Here is a 19,750-nt window from a genome sequence, read left to right as displayed (position 1 = left end):
GAAAAAAGAGATCAAAATTCAGCAAATTTTTTCGGCCCCAAACTATATTGATGTTCGTGTAATGGAGAGCCCTGAAAGAGTTTGGAGACTAACCGGTGTTTATGGAGAGCCTCGATGGGAAGATAAGTATAAGACATGGGATAAAATAAGGGAGCTTAAAGCCCAGCATGATCTCCCATGGATGTTAATTGGTGATTTCAATGAAATCCTATATTCACACGAGAAGGAAGGAGGTAACCCACGACCTCAAATATATATGCAAGCCTTCCGTGATGTGTTAAATGAATGTGATCTCGATGATATGGATTTCTTGGGGGATCAGTTTACGTGGCGAAGAGGTCGTATCAGGGAGCGCTTGGACAGAGCTGTAGTAAATACTTCTTGGCGAACAATGCATCCAGAGGCAACCCTGCAGCACCTTGATTTTATGCGTTCAGACCACCGTCCCATCTTGGTGGATACAGAACCTCCCGATCCAGGGATCCAGCGACCACCTTCACGTAAGTTTGAGGCCAAATGGATGCATGAGGAGAATTTTCGCGAAGTGGTCGAGCAAGCCTGGGAGAGTGCCAGCTCGGCTTCTGCTGTTGGCGGCGTGGTGGCCAGGCTAGAGCAAATGCATAAGGCACTGCATGACTGGGACAGTGGGTTCCTAAAACGGCCTAAGAAGAGGTTGCGTAAAGCCCAACAAGAGCTAGAGAAGGCTATGAACGGGCCGATGACGGACGATAATGCAGCTAAAGCAAAAGAAATGGCTGATTTAGTAGAGATCTTACTAGAACAAGAGGAACTACACTGGCTGCAAAGAGCTCGTGCAAATTGGTTGATGCATGGAGATCAAAACACATCATTTTTTCATCAATTTGCCTCAGCCCGTCGGAAAAGAAATATGATTAAGAAACTGAAAGGTGATAATGACCAATGGGTTGAAGGTACGGCCATGCTCAAGCCCTATATTCTTGAATACTTCTCTAGTTTGTTCACGTCTGAGGTCTTTGTGACAGATCCGGCTGTCTTGGATAAAATTCAGCCAAAAGTATCACCTGAGATGAATGAGAAATTACTGGCCCCTTTCACAGCCGAGGAAGTTAAAAAGGCTGCTTTCAGCATAGGAGATTTCAAAGCTCCTGGACCAGATGGGCTCCATGCAGTGTTCTATAAAAATTTCTGGCATCTGTGTGGCGAGGAAATTACTAATGAAGTTTTGCAGGCCATGAATACTGGAGTTATTCCCGAGGGATGGAATGATACCACAATTTTCCTCATTCCAAAAGTTGATAACCCGGAACTTGTGACCCAATTCCGGCCAATAAGTCTATGTAACGTGATTTATAAAATAATCTCCAAAATGTTGGCGGCAAGGTTAAAAGGAGTTCTCCCGGAAGTTATATCCCCTATGCAAAGTGCGTTTGTACCGGGGCGCCTTATTACGGATAATGTCTTGGTGGCCTATGAGTGTGTGCATACCATCAAGAACAAACGGGGCGGTAAAACTGGAGCATGTGCAGTTAAATTGGACATGCACAAGGCTTATGATCGAGTAGAGTGGATTTTTCTGGAAAACATGATGAGAAGGTTGGGTTTTGATGATAGATGGATTTCCTTGATGATGGCTTGTGTTTCATCGGTTCGGTACCAAGTGCGATTTAATTCAGAAAAAACTGAAATGTTTGTTCCTACTAGGGGTCTCCGGCAGGGAGATCCTCTCTCCCCATATTTGTTCCTTTTATGTGCAGAAGGTCTATCTAGCCTCTTATTATATGAAGAAGAAGTTGGTGGCATCGATGGGATAAGGGTGTGTAGAAATGCACCATCAGTTTCACATTTACTTTTTGCTGATGATTCTCTTATTCTCATGAAGGCGGACACGGATAATGCAACTTCCTTACAGCAAGTGTTAGATACCTATTGTGCAAATTCGGGCCAATTGGTGAGTTTAGCTAAGTCAAGCATCTACTTTTCTCCAAATACTAATGTTCTTGTTAGAGCAGAAATTTGTGAGACACTTCACATAAACACAAAAGCGTTATCTGATAAGTATCTTGGTCTTCCGGCTCTAGTGGGGGCAGATAGGAGTGATTGCTTTATACACTTTGTTGAAAGGATCATCCAGAGGATAAATGGCTGGAAGGAGAAACAACTATCAATTCGTGGTAAAGAAATATTACTGAAGGCTGTCGCTCAAGCCATTCCAGTATATGCCATGTCAGTTTTTCAGATTCCAATTGGTGTTTGCAAAAGAATGACTGATGCTATAGCACAATTCTGGTGGGGTGATGATGAGAATAGTAAAAGGATGCACTGGTTTGCGTGGTGGAAATTGTGTTTCCCAAAAAATGAAGGAGGTATGGGATTTAGAGATTTTCATTCTTTCAACCTAGCAATGCTTGCAAAGCAGGTTTGGCGCCTTGTTACCGGACCAGATTCTTTTTGCGCTATGATTCTAAGGGCAAAGTATTTTCCTCATGGCGATATTTTAAAGGCAGGGCCTAAGTCCGGCTCCTCCTTCACATGGCAGAGTTTATTGGCTGGGTTAACTACCTTTAAACGGGGATATATATGGCGAGTTGGGACTGGAGAGAATATCAACATCTATACTGACCCCTGGATACCATCAAGCCCAGATAGGAAAATTATCTCTCCAAGAGGAGATATGAACTATACCAAAGTCTCTCAGCTGATTGATCCATACAGTGGTCTTTGGGATGAACCACGTCTTCGAGAGCTATTCCTCACAGTGGATGTGAACCGTATCTTACAAATACCTTTGAATACCCAAGGATTTGATGACTTCATAGCCTGGAACCATACTAAACATGGCCGGTTCACTGTCCGATCTGCATATTATCTCCAGTGGAAACATAAGTTCGGCCCTAGAGCAGGACAACTATCTATGCCAGGCTCGTCAGTTAATAACCCAGTATGGAAATCCCTTTGGAAACTTAAGATACCTGGAAAAGTTAAGATATTTATATGGCGCGCGATGCATGGAATCATACCCGTAAAATCTATCTTGGTTAATAGACATGTTGGAACTAGTGGTCAGTGCCCAATCTGTTACCAAGCAGCAGAAGATATAATGCATCTACTATTTAAATGTCCTACAGCGGCTGACTTGTGGGGAGCGCTCGGCATTAGTTCGGCGATTAATGAAGCGGTAACTATTGATCGATCTGGTTCTGCTGTTCTTGAGTTTTTGTTTACCAGAAAAGAGTCACAAATGCCGGGTTTTCAGAACTTGGGCTTGAAGGAAACCATTGCAGTTGGAGCCTGGTACCTGTGGTGGATTAGAAGACAGAGAACACATGATGAACCTGTTCCCCCGATGCATCATTGTAAGATGTCAATCCTTACTATAACCGCAAACGCTGCAAAGATTCGGAAAAACTCAACGCATACTGCTCCCCGATGGTCCAGGCCAGGCCATCGCCAGGTTAAAGTAAATGTGGATGGCTCTTTTCATATTGATTCTCATACAGGTGCTATTGGTGCAATTCTAAGAGATCATGAAGGCCGATTCATTGCTGCTTCCACTACTTATATCCCGAATCTAGCATCTGCTACTGCTGCTGAAGCAACGGCAATACGAGAGGGATTAGCCTTGGCTGTTCGCCTTGGTTGTAATAATGTCCAGGCAGAATCTGATTCGATGGAAACGATTGAAGCTTGTACTGGTGCAGAAGCGTGGTGGGGAGAATCATTGGCTGTTTTTGCAGACTGCGTTGATCTTATGACACTTATAGGGGAAGTTCAGTTTCTTTACTGCCCAAGGGAAGCAAATGGAGCGGCTCATGAATTAGCTAGGGCTTGTTTTATAAAATTTCTTGTAATTGGGTAGATGAAGCCCCTAGTTCCATTCTTAGCAAACTCATAGAGGATGTAACTATAAGTTGATGTCGGAGCAGCAAGTTTCTTGCGCACTTTTTTCCTTACCAGGATGCCTACGGGGACTGGAAGGTTTTTAATGAGGCGGCTTGCTTGCTTAATATATTGTGTTTCAAAAAAAAAACATTCTGCTGGTCCTAATTTGCCTCTTGACCACTTACCCTACTTGCTGGTCGTGCAAGGATTCTATTCACACTAAGCAAACTACTGCTACTAGCAAATGCAGCGTACTGTGTCTTATTTGTGGCTAAGCAAACTTGATACTACTACTACTCTACCATCAACATGATTAAACAACAGATACTTCCTTATCATATACACTTTCTGGCTCGACAAGGATTGAGGTATTCCACCTAAATCACCTAGAGAGTCAATTATACACTCAATGGATGAAATACCACTTTCGTCTAATTCAAAGATGAAAAGTTTGCCAAACACGCCCAACACATACAGCTTTCCATCAAAGGAGCACCCAAGCCTTTGGAGTTTTCGCTTATCTAGACACTTTTGCGGCTTATTACCCAAATGTTGAAAATAAGCCTAATCAAACAACCTAGTCGCGGCTCCTTTTCCGACTTGTGTTCCCGACCTCTCAGTCGGCCTCAACGACAAGAGTGTGGATGGTTGAGGCGACCAAGTCGTCATTGTCCATGGTAGCTGTAAGTTTAGGTGTAGGGCTAGGTTTGGGGCTGCCTTAGGAGCATATGGGGTGATGTCATCTTCTAGAAGCTTCTCTTAGCCGCTTGCGAGCAGTGGCATAGGGTGGCTAGTGAGCTTCTCATATATTTCTTCATGGCGAAGGACGAAGGAGGGGTCCGGATCTAGGGATGTCTTTGTCAATAAGTTAAGCTCCGATTTGTGGCTATTTGGCTCTTCCTTGTCGTTACGATTGCAGAAAAGGGGTTAAGTCGCCTAGATCTGGAGCTCCGAGAGAAGGTGGTGAAGTTGTTTTTGCGTCTCTTCTTCGGAGCTCACCTCCAGTGGAGTGGTGCGAAGACGGCTGTTGGTGTACCTTTTGGTCGACTGGGTGGCCCGGTGCTAGCTATTGAACATCACCACATCATTCGATGGCACCGCTATCTCTTCCTCCTAGTTGGCGTGCCAAAAGGGAGAATCTTCGACTCCAATATGGCTGATGGAGATCGCGTGATATACGTGATAAGCTACTTTCAAACAAACAAAAATATGGCTGATGGAGAGGGACTTGATTGCAATCAACATCTCCTTTTAGGGTATCGTTTGTTATAAGTGAGGACTATGTCTTATTTTCCATTTTCTTAATCCCATAGCTCTGAACTAGTTCGTGATTCGGGAAGTAAGCCTTTTGGATGAGGTGATTGTGCATATGCATACAAATTATTATAATCTTCTTCACAAGTTCAGTAAATTCGTAAAAAAACAAAGTTGGTTGTCATCACATATAAAGTGAAACACGCATTCCATTCAAAAAAGAACATTGCAATCATCATTTATGAAAACACGATGGTCAAATTTCAATGACATAAAAAAGAGGATTTCCGAGCTGTTCTTTTGTAAACCATGTCCTTCTACAGGGCTGAAAAGCACGCCACAACCTGAAATAAGTGCAAGCCTCTGCATCGACACACTTGGCAGAGTTTTTTCACAGACATTATTTTCCTTTCAAGACGCTTGGAAAGCGTGTGTAGCCTTCTTCTAATGGCATTTGCTGACCAATGGCAGGTGCCTTATGTGACCAGGTCAATGCCCGCTGCGAGGAGAGAGTCGGCGATCACTTGGTTCGCTGCCTCCGACGGGTGGACGGCGTCCCAGAACACGTAGCTTGTCGCGTTCGAGCAGGTCCCGACCGACTTGGGGTTGCAGAGGAACACCGTGAACTCCACCCTCCCTGTCCCGCAGCATCCCCGCTTCGCCTCGGTGAAGCCTGACACCATAAATAAACGCAGTTGAGCATGAATGATACGACACAAATCTGTAACTGTATTGCTGGTACAAAAATAAAGATTCATGCATGACGCTCAGGCTTAGGTTCAGCAACAGTGGTACCTTGTGATTCAGGAGAAGTAACGAGGCTGTACAGAGGAGTGTAGATGTCGAAGACCGCGATCTTAAGATCATGGTACCTCTTCGCCAGCGAGTTGACGGCGGCGCTCATCTTCCCGTTGAACCTCTGGGAGTCGCTGTTGAGCCTCGTCACGCACCCGCTGCTCCCGTGACCGAACAGTGTGATTGCCGCGGGGAGGCAGCCTAGGGGTGGCAATGTCGTGACAGCGATGCGCCGTGCTCCCATACCGTAAAGTTGCTGCAGCCAGTTTAAAGTTCCAAAAGTTACATGGTACATCATGACCGCTAGAATTGTAGTTGACGAGGGATTCAGCTGGTGCGATGTGGAATACCGTCGCGCTGTTGACGAAGATGCTGACAAGCCGGTCAGAGAACTGGTCAACGGTCTGGGTCTTGAAGAGCAAAGGGTTGATGTAGTAGTTCTGGACAAAGTCACTTGCACCGAAGCTGATGATGTACAATGAGCCCGTGATGATGGACTTAGCCTGGCTGCTTCCAGCCACCGCTGCCAGCTTGGATTGGTACTCCCTGAAGTAGTCCAATTGTTGGGAGAAAGGGATGGCATGCTGCGTGACACAATTAATTTGACCAAGTTAGAGAATAGAGACCATTTGAACTCTAATAATTTTGCAAAGTACTACTGGTGTGATGGTTTCCCAAATAATAATGAGGCTGCAACTGACACATAGCTAATCATCATCGGATTTATAATCGACGAGTTGATAGTTGATGAAACGTGAAAGATGTAACATGCAAGCAGAGCACTTCACTGGAGCTTCTCTTTTTAGGATGCCGATTCCTTGAGAAACCAATGAGCGATGATACTTACATACATAAGTGCCGTGTGATCGTAGTAGCCTGATCCAGCAGAGGCGAAGTTGGCTCCGATCAAAAGGTTCTTCCCTGACGCCTCTGGGCTGAGATACGCGGGTGGGTAGCTAGTAAACCCCAGCGTATCAGCTGCAACCGCACAAGTTGTAACAAGAGACATATCAACCTATTAGCGAGTGCAACTGCAGTACTGGAACACCATGCATGTAAGTGCTGTAAAACGCATCTAACAAGAGCAAGTGTGTGGGTAAAGAGTGTGAGTGTGTGACGACTGACCAGTAAGATCGGTAGCCAGCTTGCCATTGCAGAACCTCCCCGTGGCCACACGGTTCTTGAAGTCCCTGCCATAGGGAGGGAAGTCCGCCTTGATGAGGGTGTGGAGGTAGTCATTGTTACCTATGTCGACCGTTGAGTCGCCGAATGTGAAGAGCGCCGGCACGAGCGGCTGCGCTTCGCCACCATGAGATCCCACCAAAAGGAGTACGGCCAAGAGCAGCAAGCACCTCGCCTCCATTGGGACAGGCTATTGATCGAGTCTGTGGTATCACTTGGAGCAGTCGTTGCAAGGAGAAGCACGGTCTGCTCTAATGGAGAGCGTCTGTGAGCTTTATATAAGTGAGCCTGCACAGACACAAAACGAGATGACACACAAAATTGCAGTAGTTAATGAGTCTGTTATGAATCCATAACTACACGCATGTGAAGAAGCTGCCCTGACAAAGACCAGTAATCACCCAACCAAATCGGTGGGACCCAGCTGTCATCTAGGGTAGCACTCTAATTTCTGTACCATGTTATCTTTCTCTCTCAGCCAACACACTGAATATAGTACGCGATCTTGGCAATTTGCTAGCTGCAGTCTCCATGCCCCTGCCTAGCTAGCTTGCATTGTTATCACATCACATCACCATGCCCTGCATTGCATGGTTATCCACATTAATTTCCTCCATCTGCAATGGCGACTATTTATTGTGTTGACAACGAAACAAGGGCTGGTTGAGAGTGGGATACTGATGCTGCTGAGTGATGAGGCACATTGGCAATAGAAGTGGCAGGAACATAAGATGAAGGCACCAACAGCTACTAGGCAACCACTAATCAGTTATTGCACATGTTGTACTAGCACAATTCATGCAGTTGGAACTCGTGCATTGGGTCCAAACTGGAAAAGATCACAGGCTTCACAGGACCTGGGTATACAGATTCTGGAGAACATGGTCTGTCTACGCAATACAAAATCTTTCAAGTACAGTTTTCAGCCGGGAAAGCTTTAGCTGGATGACTTCCATCAATGCCAGTGAATGATGTGATGCCGCAGCTCACAGCTACGCATGACCTCTACCAAAATGCTGTGGGGATGCTGGAGGGAGTACATTAGTCCCATGTGGGCGTGGTGAGTTTCTTGCCTGGTTAAAGTTCAGTTACTGACACTTTGGCTGCCTATATTTTGTGGAATATCTGGAACGAAAGGAACCGGCGAATTTTCCAGCATTCGAGCACTCTCTGTGCTAGTGTTGCTGACAGAGCTAGAGCTGATGTCGCCCAGTTTTGTGCCGCATTTAGGTCTTAACATTGTTCTGTTTTTGCTTTTTTGAGCTAAGGTCGCGGCTTGCCGCTGTAGAAACGTTGTTGTTTCCCCTTTCTTAATGCATAAAAGCAGAACGCCTGATGTTCAAGTAAAAAAACAAAGTTCAGTTACTTGTAAGCTGCTCCTGAACGGCCAAAGTAGTGATCCGGTGGTAGTGGTACCAGGATGGTTCAGTATACTCCTATTTACTAGTAACACTACTACTCTTGGATAGAGCAAAAGAGTTCTTATAAGATTCTCATGAATGCGCATTATGGAATTAGTGGGACCTGAGCTGTACCTGGACCTTCTTTCCAGAAGGAACATAGATTTTCATTTTAAGCATGGTCTAGATGGATTCAGGGCTTTGCTGGAAACGCTACAGTATGTTGGGTGTACATTAAAGCTAAGATGAGCTTACCTAATGAAGGACCTGGTAAGTCTGAAAGATTTGGAGACCTAACTATATGTTGCAATGGCTTTATAAAGTTCTCCTGACATCCTCTAGTTGAGAGCTGGAAGAAGGCACCATTGGCTCTGCATTTCCATTTTAAAAATCCAGGGTGAGATACATCAGCATTTGTGCAATTAAGAATATACTGAAATAGTTATATGATCTGGTAACATTTGTATGTGCAAAACAAAATGAGATCTTACTACAATAGCAAAGGGCATGAAGTTGTATTAGAACATGCATGTGAAAATTAACACCACTGTGTTTCGGATGTTAAAAAGATGAATAATAACTTAATAAGGTATTTCTTGACTATATGGCTCTATACAAGAACATAATTAGTTTAACCAAGTGCACGCCATGCATAACTATGATAGCTAAGTTAACATTATCATGATTGTGGCAGGAATCATATATTACTTAGCAAGAGTATATCAATAGGTACGAATGTACGATGAATTTGTTTGTCTCTTGTAATGGAAAAACTTAAAAAGAAAGGCATTCTAGATTAAGACTCTTAGTAACACAGAAAGCATGACATCACCTTGGAATCCTAATAACTGATAATGGGCCCTGTCTTGTTTGATAACTTAAGACAGTAAGGGAAAGAAAGATATATGTGTTTCCACGTCATACTGTCATACATAAAAAGGGCGTACCCAGTGCTAAAAGCTCCCACACATTGTGGGGTCTGAGGCATACTGTCATACACAGGGTTGTGAAAATGACAAGTAACAATAAAATAATTGCAAATTTCGGGCAACCGACCAAGCTGCCAAAAGGATCCATGTCATGCCATTGTAGACAGTTCCTCACCAAAGGTTGACATCACCTTATCATATACTATAGTTAAAATCAAATAGCTGCAGTTGAACAGTGAACTTATCATTGCAAGAATATAGAGAGGAATGATCATCTACCAAGTGGTTAACATCATAGCTCATACTCTATAAACCATCAGTGTTGCAGCTTGCAAGTAACAAGGATAAGTGGCAGTAACGTTATTGAAAGGAGAAAATAAATCTGAGCAACCACTGAAGCTTTAGTCACTTTCATACTAAAGCCACAGATGTTCAAAACTTTGCAGCACACAGACGGGTCTGAGTTTGAAATGTAAAATTGCATCCATCTTTTATTTTCTCAAAACCATGTGAAAATAGTATCAAAAAGATCATGGAGAGATAAGAAATAGAAGGCTAGAAATGAATGCAAGAACAGTAAAAAAAACGGTGTTCAAATAAAACTGGAAAGACATATAATATCCAGATTCCAAACATCAATCAACATATACCATATCTTGAACTCTGGTGTTTCTTGGAAGGAACACAAGCAGTATAAGTTCGAGATAATTACACAAATTATGCACAAAAGCTAAAGAGTGTTGAACTAGCATTCCATCTTATATATCTTTTACCAAATTATAGATAATAAGGAGCCATGGAGCATTGCATGGGTATTGTGCTATAATGATCTTATGAGATAGCTAAGCAAAGAATATTATCCCATAGTTTCCGTATAGGCATATTCAGAGTTTGAGACATGTAACTGCAGAGACAACATGAAAAGGAGGATTTGACATGTAACTACTAACGAAGAACTAGTATAAGTTCAACTATAGCTTTCTTCCTGTGTGGAGTATCAGTATTTGCAAGGTACATGATAGGTGTTTGATTAGCAGCAAAATCAGTTGGATGTCATAATCAGTGCATTCAAATGCCAACAGCAAGAAAGCCTTTAAGGAACCTGTCAAACTGCATATATACATTTCAACATACCAACAACTAGAAGAAAACTGAGAATAGATATTTCATCATGAGTGAGATCAGAATAGATTGTTCATCCTGAGTGAGACATAATAAGAGTAGTGTGGTAACATTTCTGCTGTCATTGGCATCCATTCAGTGAAAGTAATATGCACTTCATCGTGACAGTGCAGGTTTCATGCACTATTGGAAAAGGGCAGAACAGTTACGGTAATGATGACAGTGCAACTAACATCATGAAGGATACAAGAAGAAAGATACCCTTATAAAGCAACGCATCAACAGTAGCATCATTTAATCTTCCAAGTCATATTTGAAATGCTCTGAAATTATAATAGTGGCTAGAAGAGTATCTAACTTAAGCACATGTAAGGTTCAGTAAGCTAGCAGGAATAAACAATGTACATACATGGCACAAGCTTTGTGTCTCCAATATGACATTTATGAGCGAGGACATAATTCTAATTATGTACTCCCTCCGATTCATATTACTTGCCATTGATATGGATGTATCTAGAACTAAAATATATCTATGTACATACATACTAGAATCAACTAATATGGATCAGAGGGAGTACCCAAAAGAACAATCAGGAGCAGTTCAACAATAGGAAGATAATGCACATCAGATGAAGACTAAACACGAAAGGTGCTTTACCGAATAGTCTAAGCCTTCAATGTTTACTGGTATCTGAAAAATTACAGGCTTACAGCAGCAGCATGAACCTCTTCCTACATGTAGATTCCACTAATGTCTGACTAGACTCTTGGCTAACTACTAACTAGCGAACATTAGCACTTATATATGGGCATGCGATGAAACAGTATCAGTAATTAAGAACTGAATCGTTGATCTTCAGCAAAAGAGATTTACAAAACCATCTGATGCCGCGGTACGCGAGGATGTCTTCTGCTGTCGCTGATCATCATCCAGCAAGCTATGAACGGTCTCAAAACGGGCCAAGTTACGCACCCTGTTCAGCCAAAAAAAGGCACGCCATTCCACACTCCTCAAAACGTCCTGCGCCGCTGCAGCGACCTCTGCCCGTGCTGCGCCCACGGCACCAGCGGCACCAGGGTGATTCCGGCCATGGTGCACGGCGGAGTCGGCGGACCAGGGCTACCGCACCCCTCCGGCGCACCACCACCACCGTCTCCTCCACTCTTCCCCCAACCATCAGAGTTGGCATCCCGGTTATCGGTACCACTCGCAGACGGCACCAGCTCCTGATCACCGGCAATCGCCTTCGTTTCGAGGTCACACACCGCCGCCAGCAGCTCAATCGCGCCACCAGCCTCCCCGTCACGCGTCGCCGCCGAATCCTCTGGTTTGGGCACGGCGAGACCCCTCCCGCATCCCGGAGGGTACCGCCGTACGGCCGAGAGGCGGCGCACGACCACCTCCGCGTCCGCCGGGGCCTTGGTCCCTGCAATCGGCTCGTGCGCCCCGCCACGATCGTGCGCCTCCGTCCCGGGGAAGCGGGCCGCCGCTGGGGTCGACGAGGTTTTGGCGGAGGGTTTCGGTGGTGGGTCGCCGTTGGCGGAGTAGGGGGCCGGCACGGGGCGGCGAGGTGGCGGGGCGGCATTGCTGTGCTGGCGGCCGCATCCCGGTGGGAAGCGTCGGACGGCGGAGGCCCGGCGGCGAGCGGCGGGCAACGGCGGAGCGGGGTGTGGAGCCGTCGCCATTTGGACTGTAGCGAGGTCTCGTAGTAGAGTAGTTCGTACCACACGGATGGAATGGAAGGAAGATTGTAGAGGAAGGAACCGCCGAAAGAGGATTTTCATTTCTTTAAAAAATATATATAATATATTAGGCAAGCAAGCCGTCCATGTGGAAACTTAAAAATCTCAGTTACAATTTTATTTGCAACTGAAAAAACTTATGTGCAATTAAATTGCAACTTATATATATGCATGAATCAGTATGCAATCAGATGCTGTAGGACTTAACTAAACTGAGAACCGTTTATTTTCTCCGAAACCATAGCCACAAAACAGCAAAGATTTTCTTGTTTTGCAGAAAAAAATCATATGCCCAATTATTTTGAGAGGGAATGTCTGCAAGATGCCAGATTAGTTGAAATAAAAAAATTGGCAAAAATGTTTAGAGTGCATGCTCTATTCACTAATATAAAATATTTTGGAAAGATATATAAACTTTCTATAGAAAAATCATATGATTGCAAGTCATGTCCACTGTAATTTTATAGGATTTCTATGCCTTTAAAATTGGTTGATTCCATCTTACTAAAGCAAAGATTTAAAAAATCATACAACATGGATGCTAAATTTTCTAACAAAATGTACAACAGTAAAAATAATTTCTTAGGAAATCCTATAGAATTTAATCAGACAAATCAAACAACCATCATAAAAGAATTGCTGAGGATTTTACTGGCTCCAATTTCTAATAAAAGTACTTAGAATCAATGAGGCTTAAGTTCTTAAGAATCAACTTGGTAGTGAGAAAATCTTAAAGGATTTAGATATTGATAGGGCACTTGTGTTTTTTTACTTCTGTATTTGGTAGAGCAATAGCTTTCAAATCGCCTTGTCGAAAATTTTAAACCCTTTCTTTTCTCTTCTTTATCTTTTACAATAGCTGGTGCTCATCATATGTGCATTTCCTCCCGATGTTGATATTGTTGTTGTTCCCCTCTCCTATCGCCGTTTCAACAGTTGTATTGACATGGGATTAAAACTTTCATGTAAACCTGCACATAAAGCGATTTTTTGGCAACTGGATACTACAGAACCTCATTAGAATAGTTTTGAATTTGACTATACTTACAAATTTTCCTAAGTTACATGGTGTATACGTACTACGTTAGATGCCTTTTGGATAGTTACGGGATTCTTTCAGACTGTTCACTATAAACTTGTTATTTTTCCCCAAGCTACAGATTTTCAAATTTCAGTACGTAACTTGGCACGTACATAAGTACGTGTGTCCTAAACATGCGAATTGTTTACCCAATTTTTTTGAAAAATGGAAATACGTGTCCTGGTGCCGCACAATCAAACGGGATCATGAGGGCTCGGGTCATGTCACGTATTTCCTCTTCCAACCCCTATCCCTAGGTTTTTTTTTCCTGAGAGACCCTATCCGGGTAGGGTTGCAAAAGCGGGATCCTGCTTATCCCACAAAACACAATGATTTGTACAAATTGTACTATAGGCCTCATTATAACATTATTTTTGATATTAAAAGTTATTAAATAATATGTTTATGTGTAATTATACGTGATAACCTGTAAAAGAAGATTTTACGTGATGAAACACATACTTTTGGCCCGACAAAAACTTGTTATACCGCAAGCAATGGTCAAAGTATATACTCCAACATTTCTGTTCTTTTTCGCAAAACATAGAACACGAAGGGGGAGGTGCTTTACACCGACCTGGTCGGTGGTGAGCGAGGAGCCGCACACCCTCCGGTTGTTGTTGGTCTCGGCCCACGATCCCGATACGAAGCAGTCAAGGTGCACCGCTGGTCCAACGTGGCTTGATGGGCCCGGCCCAACATCATCAGGTAAACGTTTTTCTTTTTTCGGTTCTTTTCTTTCTGTTAATTTTTTACAATTTGAATATTTTTGAAAATTGATTTTTTTCAAAACTGAATAATTTTAAATTTTAAAATCGAGCATTTCTGATTTGATAATTTTATTAAGTTTTTTGCTTTTTAAAAATTTGAACAAAATTTAAATTTGGACAAATTTTAAGTTTGAACAGTTTTAAGTTTGAACAATTTTTAATCTGAACTATTTTTAAGTTTAAGCAATTTTCAAATTTGAACAATTTTTTAATTTGAATATTTTAAAAATTTGAACAAATTTCTATTTTAAACAAATTTCGAATCTGAACAATTTTTGTATTTCCGAAATTGGTCATTTTTAAAATTTGAATATTTTTTGAATCATTATAATTTTTGAATCTAAAGGAGAAAAAGAAACAGAAAAACCAACAGAAAAAAAAACAAAAAGAAAGAAAGAAGAGAACTGAAACGAAAAGAGTCAAATTCCCGAAAATGCTAATTAGGCCCGGTCCATATAGAGGTGTGCGGCGTCGGGTATACACCGACCTGGTCTGTGTATAGGATCCGCCACACGAAGGCACTCTCATTACCTTTCGAAAGAATGGTCATCATCTATAGCCCCAAATGACTATTATTTTTCAAATTTCCCAAGTGCACTCATGGCAAGTCTGTCCCACATCAAGAACTGGGACGTGGTTCTAACAAAAACTGGGCCCTGGGCCGTGTCCTGATAAACAAACAACCCACGAAACCGCACGCACGTTAGGTCCGTCCAGGCTCCCAATCTACCCAACTCCGCCTGCTCGCTCGCGCCGGAGAGGTCGCCGCCCCTTCTGCCCCAGGAACTGCTCCCCGCGGCCCCATGGCGTACGTCCCGTCCTCCTCTCACGACGTGGGGTTAAAACTTTCACGTAAACATTCCACACCTAAATCAATTTTTGGCACCTAGGTAACCCCATTAGAACAATTCCGAATTTGAATATATATAGTTACAAATTTCTTTTCTTTTTGAAACCTATACTTACAAATTTCTTAAGTTACATGGTGCATACTAAGTTACATGCCTTTTGGAAAGTTATAGGATTCTTTTCAGTTTTCAACACAAACTTGGTAACCCCCCCCCCCCCCCCTGCGTCGCCCTCCTCTGGCGACCAGGGGGGAAACCCTAGCCGCCGCGCCAGTAGACCCCTCCGCCCTCCTCCCTGCTTCGCCGCCGCCGGAGGGGGGCCGGCAAAGCCGCGCGCCCCCCAGAGAAGGTGGCGGCGGGGCGGTCTTTCCTCCCCCCCGCGTCCCCTGGCGAGAGGGAGCTCGTCGGGCGCGGGCGGCGGCGCAGGTCCGGTGGCCGGCGCGGCGCGGAGGCGTCGTCGCGCGGACGGGGAGCGGCGGTGGTTGCAGCGGCGCAGGCGTGGCGGAGCTTGGCAGCGGTGGTCTGCGTCGCGGGCGGCGCTCGGGCCCAGATGGGCTCCGGCGGGCCGGGCGCTGGCGGAGGCGATGGCGCGCGGTCGGGGAGCGACGGTGGTGCAACGGCGCAGGCGTGTGATACGCCTCCGACGTATCGATAATTTCTTATGTTCCATGCCACATTATTGATGTTATCTACATGTTTTATGCACACTTTATATCATATTCGTGCATTTTCTGGAACTAACCTATTAACAAGATGCCGAAGTGTCAGTTCCTGTTTTCTGCTGTTTTTGGTTTCAGAAATCCTAGTAACGAAATATTCTCGGAATTGGACGAAATCAACGCCCAGGTTCCTATTTTTATCGGAAGCATCCAGAACACACGAGAAGGACCAGAGGGGGGCACAGGCCCACCAAACCCTAGGCCGGCGCGGCCAGGGGGGCCGCGCCACCCTATGGTGTGGGCACCCCTTCGACCCTCTGGCGCCGCCTCTTCGCCTATTTAAAGCCTCCGTCGCGAAAACCCTGATACGTTCGACGAAACCCACAGAAACCTTCCAGAGCCGCCGCCATCGCGAAGCCAAGATGCGGGGACAGAGTCTCTGTTCCGGCACGGCTGCCGAACGGGAAGTGCCCGGAAGGCTTCTCCATCGACACCGCTGCCATCTCCACCGCCATCTTCATCACCGCTGCTGCTCCCATGAGGAGGGAGTAGTTCTCCATCGAGGCTCGGGGCTGTACCGGTAGCTATGTGGTTCATCTCTCTCCTATGTGCTTCAATACAATAATCTCATGAACTGCCTTACATGATTGAGATTCATATGATGATGCTTGTAATCTAGATGTCGTTATGCTAGTCAAGTGAATTTTACTCATGTGATCTCCGGAGACTCCTTGTCCCACGTGTGTAAAGGTGACAGTGTGTGCACCGTGTGGGTCTCTTAGGCTATATTTCACAGAATACTTATTCACTGTTATGAATGGCATAGTGAAGTGCTTATTTATATCTCTTTATGATTGCAATGCATTTTGTATCACAATTTATCTATGTGCTACTCTAGCAATGTTATTAAAGTAGTTTTATTCCTCCTACACGGTGTAATGGTGACAGTGTGTGCATCCGTGTTAGTACTTGGTTTATGCTATGATCATGATCTCTTGTAGATTGCGAAGTTAACTATTGCTATGACAGTATTGATGTGATCTATTCCTCCTACATATGCATGAAGGTGACAGTGTGCATGCTATGCTAGTACTTGGTTTAGTCGAATTGATCTTTCATGCACTCTAAGGTTATTTAAATATGAACATTGAATTGTGGAGCTTGTTAACTCCGGCATTGAGGGTTCGTGTAATTCTACGCAATGTGTTCATCATCCAACAAGAGTGTAGAGTATGCATTTATCTATTCTGTTATGTGATCAATGTTGAGAGTGTCCACTAGTGAAAGTCTAATCCCTAGGCCTTGTTCCTAAATACTGCTGCGTTACTACTGCTTGTTTACTGTTTCACTGTGTTACTACTGCTGCAATACTACCACCATCAACTACACGCCAAAGAAGCTATTTTCTCGGCACCGTTGCTCTTGCTCATATATATTCATACCACCTGTATTTCACTATCTCTTCGCCGAACTAGTGCACCTATTAGGTGTGTTGGGGACACAAGAGACTTCTTGCTTTGTGGTTGCAGGGTTGCATGAGAGGGATATCTTTGACCTCTTCCTCCCTGAGTTCGATAAACCTTGGGTGATCCACTTAAGGGAAAACTTGCTGCTGTTCTACAAACCTCTGCTCTTGGAGGCCCAACACTGTCTACAGGAAAAGGAGGGGGGCATAGACATCAAGCTATTTTCTGGCGCCGTTGCCGGGGAGGAAAGGTAAAAGGTACTCACACTCCGGATCTCGGCTACTAAGTTATTTTCGCCGTCGTAAGTACTCGAAGCTATTTCCTTTAGATCCTGGAATTGCAACTTTTTGTTTCTTGTTTACACTAGTTTGGCATAATGGACAAGAATGATCTTCTTATTCTATTTCCTGATTTAAAACATGGATTGTTTGATGCGAAAATTAAAAAACCTATGAAATCTTATTTGCATGCTAGTAGTAATATTAGTATGAACGCTTTGAACACCATTGTTGATAATGATATAGAAAGTTCTAAGCTTGGGGAAGCTGGTTTTCATGATCTTTTTAGTCCCCCAAGCATTGAGGAGAAAATTTTCTTTGATGATACTTTGCCTCCTATTTATGATGATTATAATGATATTGGTCTTTTAGTGCCGCCTACTATGGAGAGTAATTTTTATGATGATAATACTATGCCTCCTACACTTGATGAGAATAATAATGATAGCTACTTTGTTGAATTTGCTCCTACTACAATTAATAAGAATAACTATGCTTATGTTGGGAGTAGTAATAATTTTATGCATGAGACTCATGATAAGAATGCTTTATGTGATAGTTATATTGTTGAGTTTGCTCATGACACTACTGAAAGTTATTATGAGAGAGGAAAATATGGTTGTAGAAATTTTCATGTTACTAAAACACCTCTCTATGTGCTGAAATTTTTGAAGCTATACTTGTTTTATCTTCCTATGCTTGTTACTTTGGTTTTCATGAACTTGTTTATTTACAAGATTCCTATGCATAGGAAGCATGTTAGACTTAAATGTGTTTTGAATTTGCCTCTGGATGCTCTCTTTCGCTTCAACTACTATTTCTTATGAGTGCATCATTAAAACTGCTGAGCCCATCTTAATGGCTATAAAGAAAGAACTTTTTGGGAGATAACCCATGTGTTATTTTGCTACAGTACTTTGTTTTATATTTGTGTCTTGGAAGTTGTTTACTACTGTAGCAACCTCTCCTTATCTTAGTTTTGTGTTTTGTTGTGCCAAGTAAAGTCTTTGATAGTAAAGTCAATACTAGATTTGGATTATTGCGCAGAAACTGTTTTCTTGCTGTCACGAATCTGGGCCTAATTCTCTGTAGGTAACTCAGAAAATTATGCCAATTTACGTGAGTGATCCTCAGATATGTATGCAACTTTCATTCAATTTGAGCATTTTCATCTGAGCAAGTCTGGTGCCATTTTAAAATTCGTCTTTACGGACTGTTCTGTTTTGACAGATTCTGCCTTTTATTTCGCATTGCTTCTTTCGCTGTGTTGGGTGGATTTCTTTGTTCCATTAACTTCCAGTAGCTTTGAGCAATGTCCAGAAGTGTTAAGAATGATTGTGTCACCTCTGAACATGTGAGTTTTTGATTATGCACTAACCCTCTAATGAGTTTGTTTCGAGTTTGGTGTGGAGGAAGTTTTTTCAAGGGTCAAGAGAGGAGGATGATATACTATGATCAAGAAGAGTGAAAAGTCTAAGCTTGGAAATGCCCCGGTGGTTCATCCCTGCATATTTCAAGAATACTCAAGCATCTAAGCTTGGGGATGCCCAAAGCATCCCCTTCTTCATCGACAACATTATCAGGTTCCTCCCCTGAAACTATATTTTTATTCCATCACATCTTATGTGCTTTGCTTGGAGCGTCGGTTTGTTTTTGTTTTTGTTTTGTTTGAATAAAATGGATCCTAGCATTCACTTTATGGGAGAGAGACACGCTCCGCTGTAGCATATGGACAAGTATGTCCTTAGTTTCTACTCATAGTATTCATGGCGAAGTTTCTTCTTCGTTAAATTGTTATATGGTTGGAATTGGAAAATGATACATGTAGTAATTGCTATAAATGTCTTGGGTAATGTGATACTTGGCAATTGTTGTGCTTATGTTTAAGCTCTTGCATCATATGCTTTGCACCTATTAATGAAGAAATACATAGAGCATGCTAAAATTTGGTTTGCATAATTGGTCTCTCTAAGGTCTAGATAATTTCTAGTATTGAGTTTGAACAACAAGGAAGACGGTGTAGAGTCTTATAATGTTTACAATATGTCTTTTATGTGAGTTTTGCTGTACCGGTTCATCCTTGTGTTTGTTTCAAATAGAGTTCTTTTGTGGTACCCCAAGTAAATGACAGCCCTTCATTGGCGTCCATCCAATGGCCAAAAATGTTTCATACCACTGTCTAGAACTTGCCAGGTATGTTACATACCGACGCTAATTTTCGCACGTCAGGAAAAAAACCGTAGACAGGCCTGGCCCAATCGAGCTCAACCCAATACTAGTCCAGGGCTCCAGGCCCAACATCTGCCGATCGCAGCGGGTATGGTGAGGCTCGCTCGTATCCCTCTCCGATGGAGAGGTGCCG

General features: G+C 43.3%; 2 protein-coding genes across 2 annotated transcripts; one reads left to right on the top strand and one right to left on the bottom strand.

Moving 5' to 3' along the window:
• Positions 1 to 391: 391 nt before the first annotated feature.
• Positions 392 to 3,800, top strand: LOC139833515 (uncharacterized). Its single transcript, XM_071823811.1, has 3 exons — positions 392 to 1,291; positions 3,208 to 3,273; positions 3,744 to 3,800. Exons 1-3 carry the CDS (start codon positions 392 to 394, stop codon positions 3,798 to 3,800), a joined length of 1,023 nt encoding a protein of 340 aa, XP_071679912.1.
• Positions 3,801 to 5,306: 1,506 nt separating this feature from the next.
• LOC127311304 (GDSL esterase/lipase APG) lies at positions 5,307 to 7,360 on the bottom strand. Its single transcript, XM_051341712.2, has 5 exons — positions 7,036 to 7,360; positions 6,758 to 6,888; positions 6,261 to 6,494; positions 5,911 to 6,166; positions 5,307 to 5,788 (listed from the first exon to the last, which is right to left on the bottom strand). The coding sequence occupies exons 1-5, from the start codon at positions 7,271 to 7,273 to the stop codon at positions 5,592 to 5,594; spliced, it is 1,056 nt and encodes a 351-aa protein (XP_051197672.1). The 5' UTR covers positions 7,274 to 7,360; the 3' UTR covers positions 5,307 to 5,591.
• Positions 7,361 to 19,750: the final 12,390 nt, after the last annotated feature.

The sequence above is a fragment of the Lolium perenne genome, chromosome 7, assembly GCF_019359855.2.
Source record: "Lolium perenne isolate Kyuss_39 chromosome 7, Kyuss_2.0, whole genome shotgun sequence".
In the NCBI taxonomy this organism is placed as follows: Eukaryota; Viridiplantae; Streptophyta; class Magnoliopsida; order Poales; family Poaceae; genus Lolium; species Lolium perenne.
The sequence above is the reverse complement of the archived record's forward strand: the minus strand, read 5'-3'. Positions and strand labels throughout refer to the sequence as shown.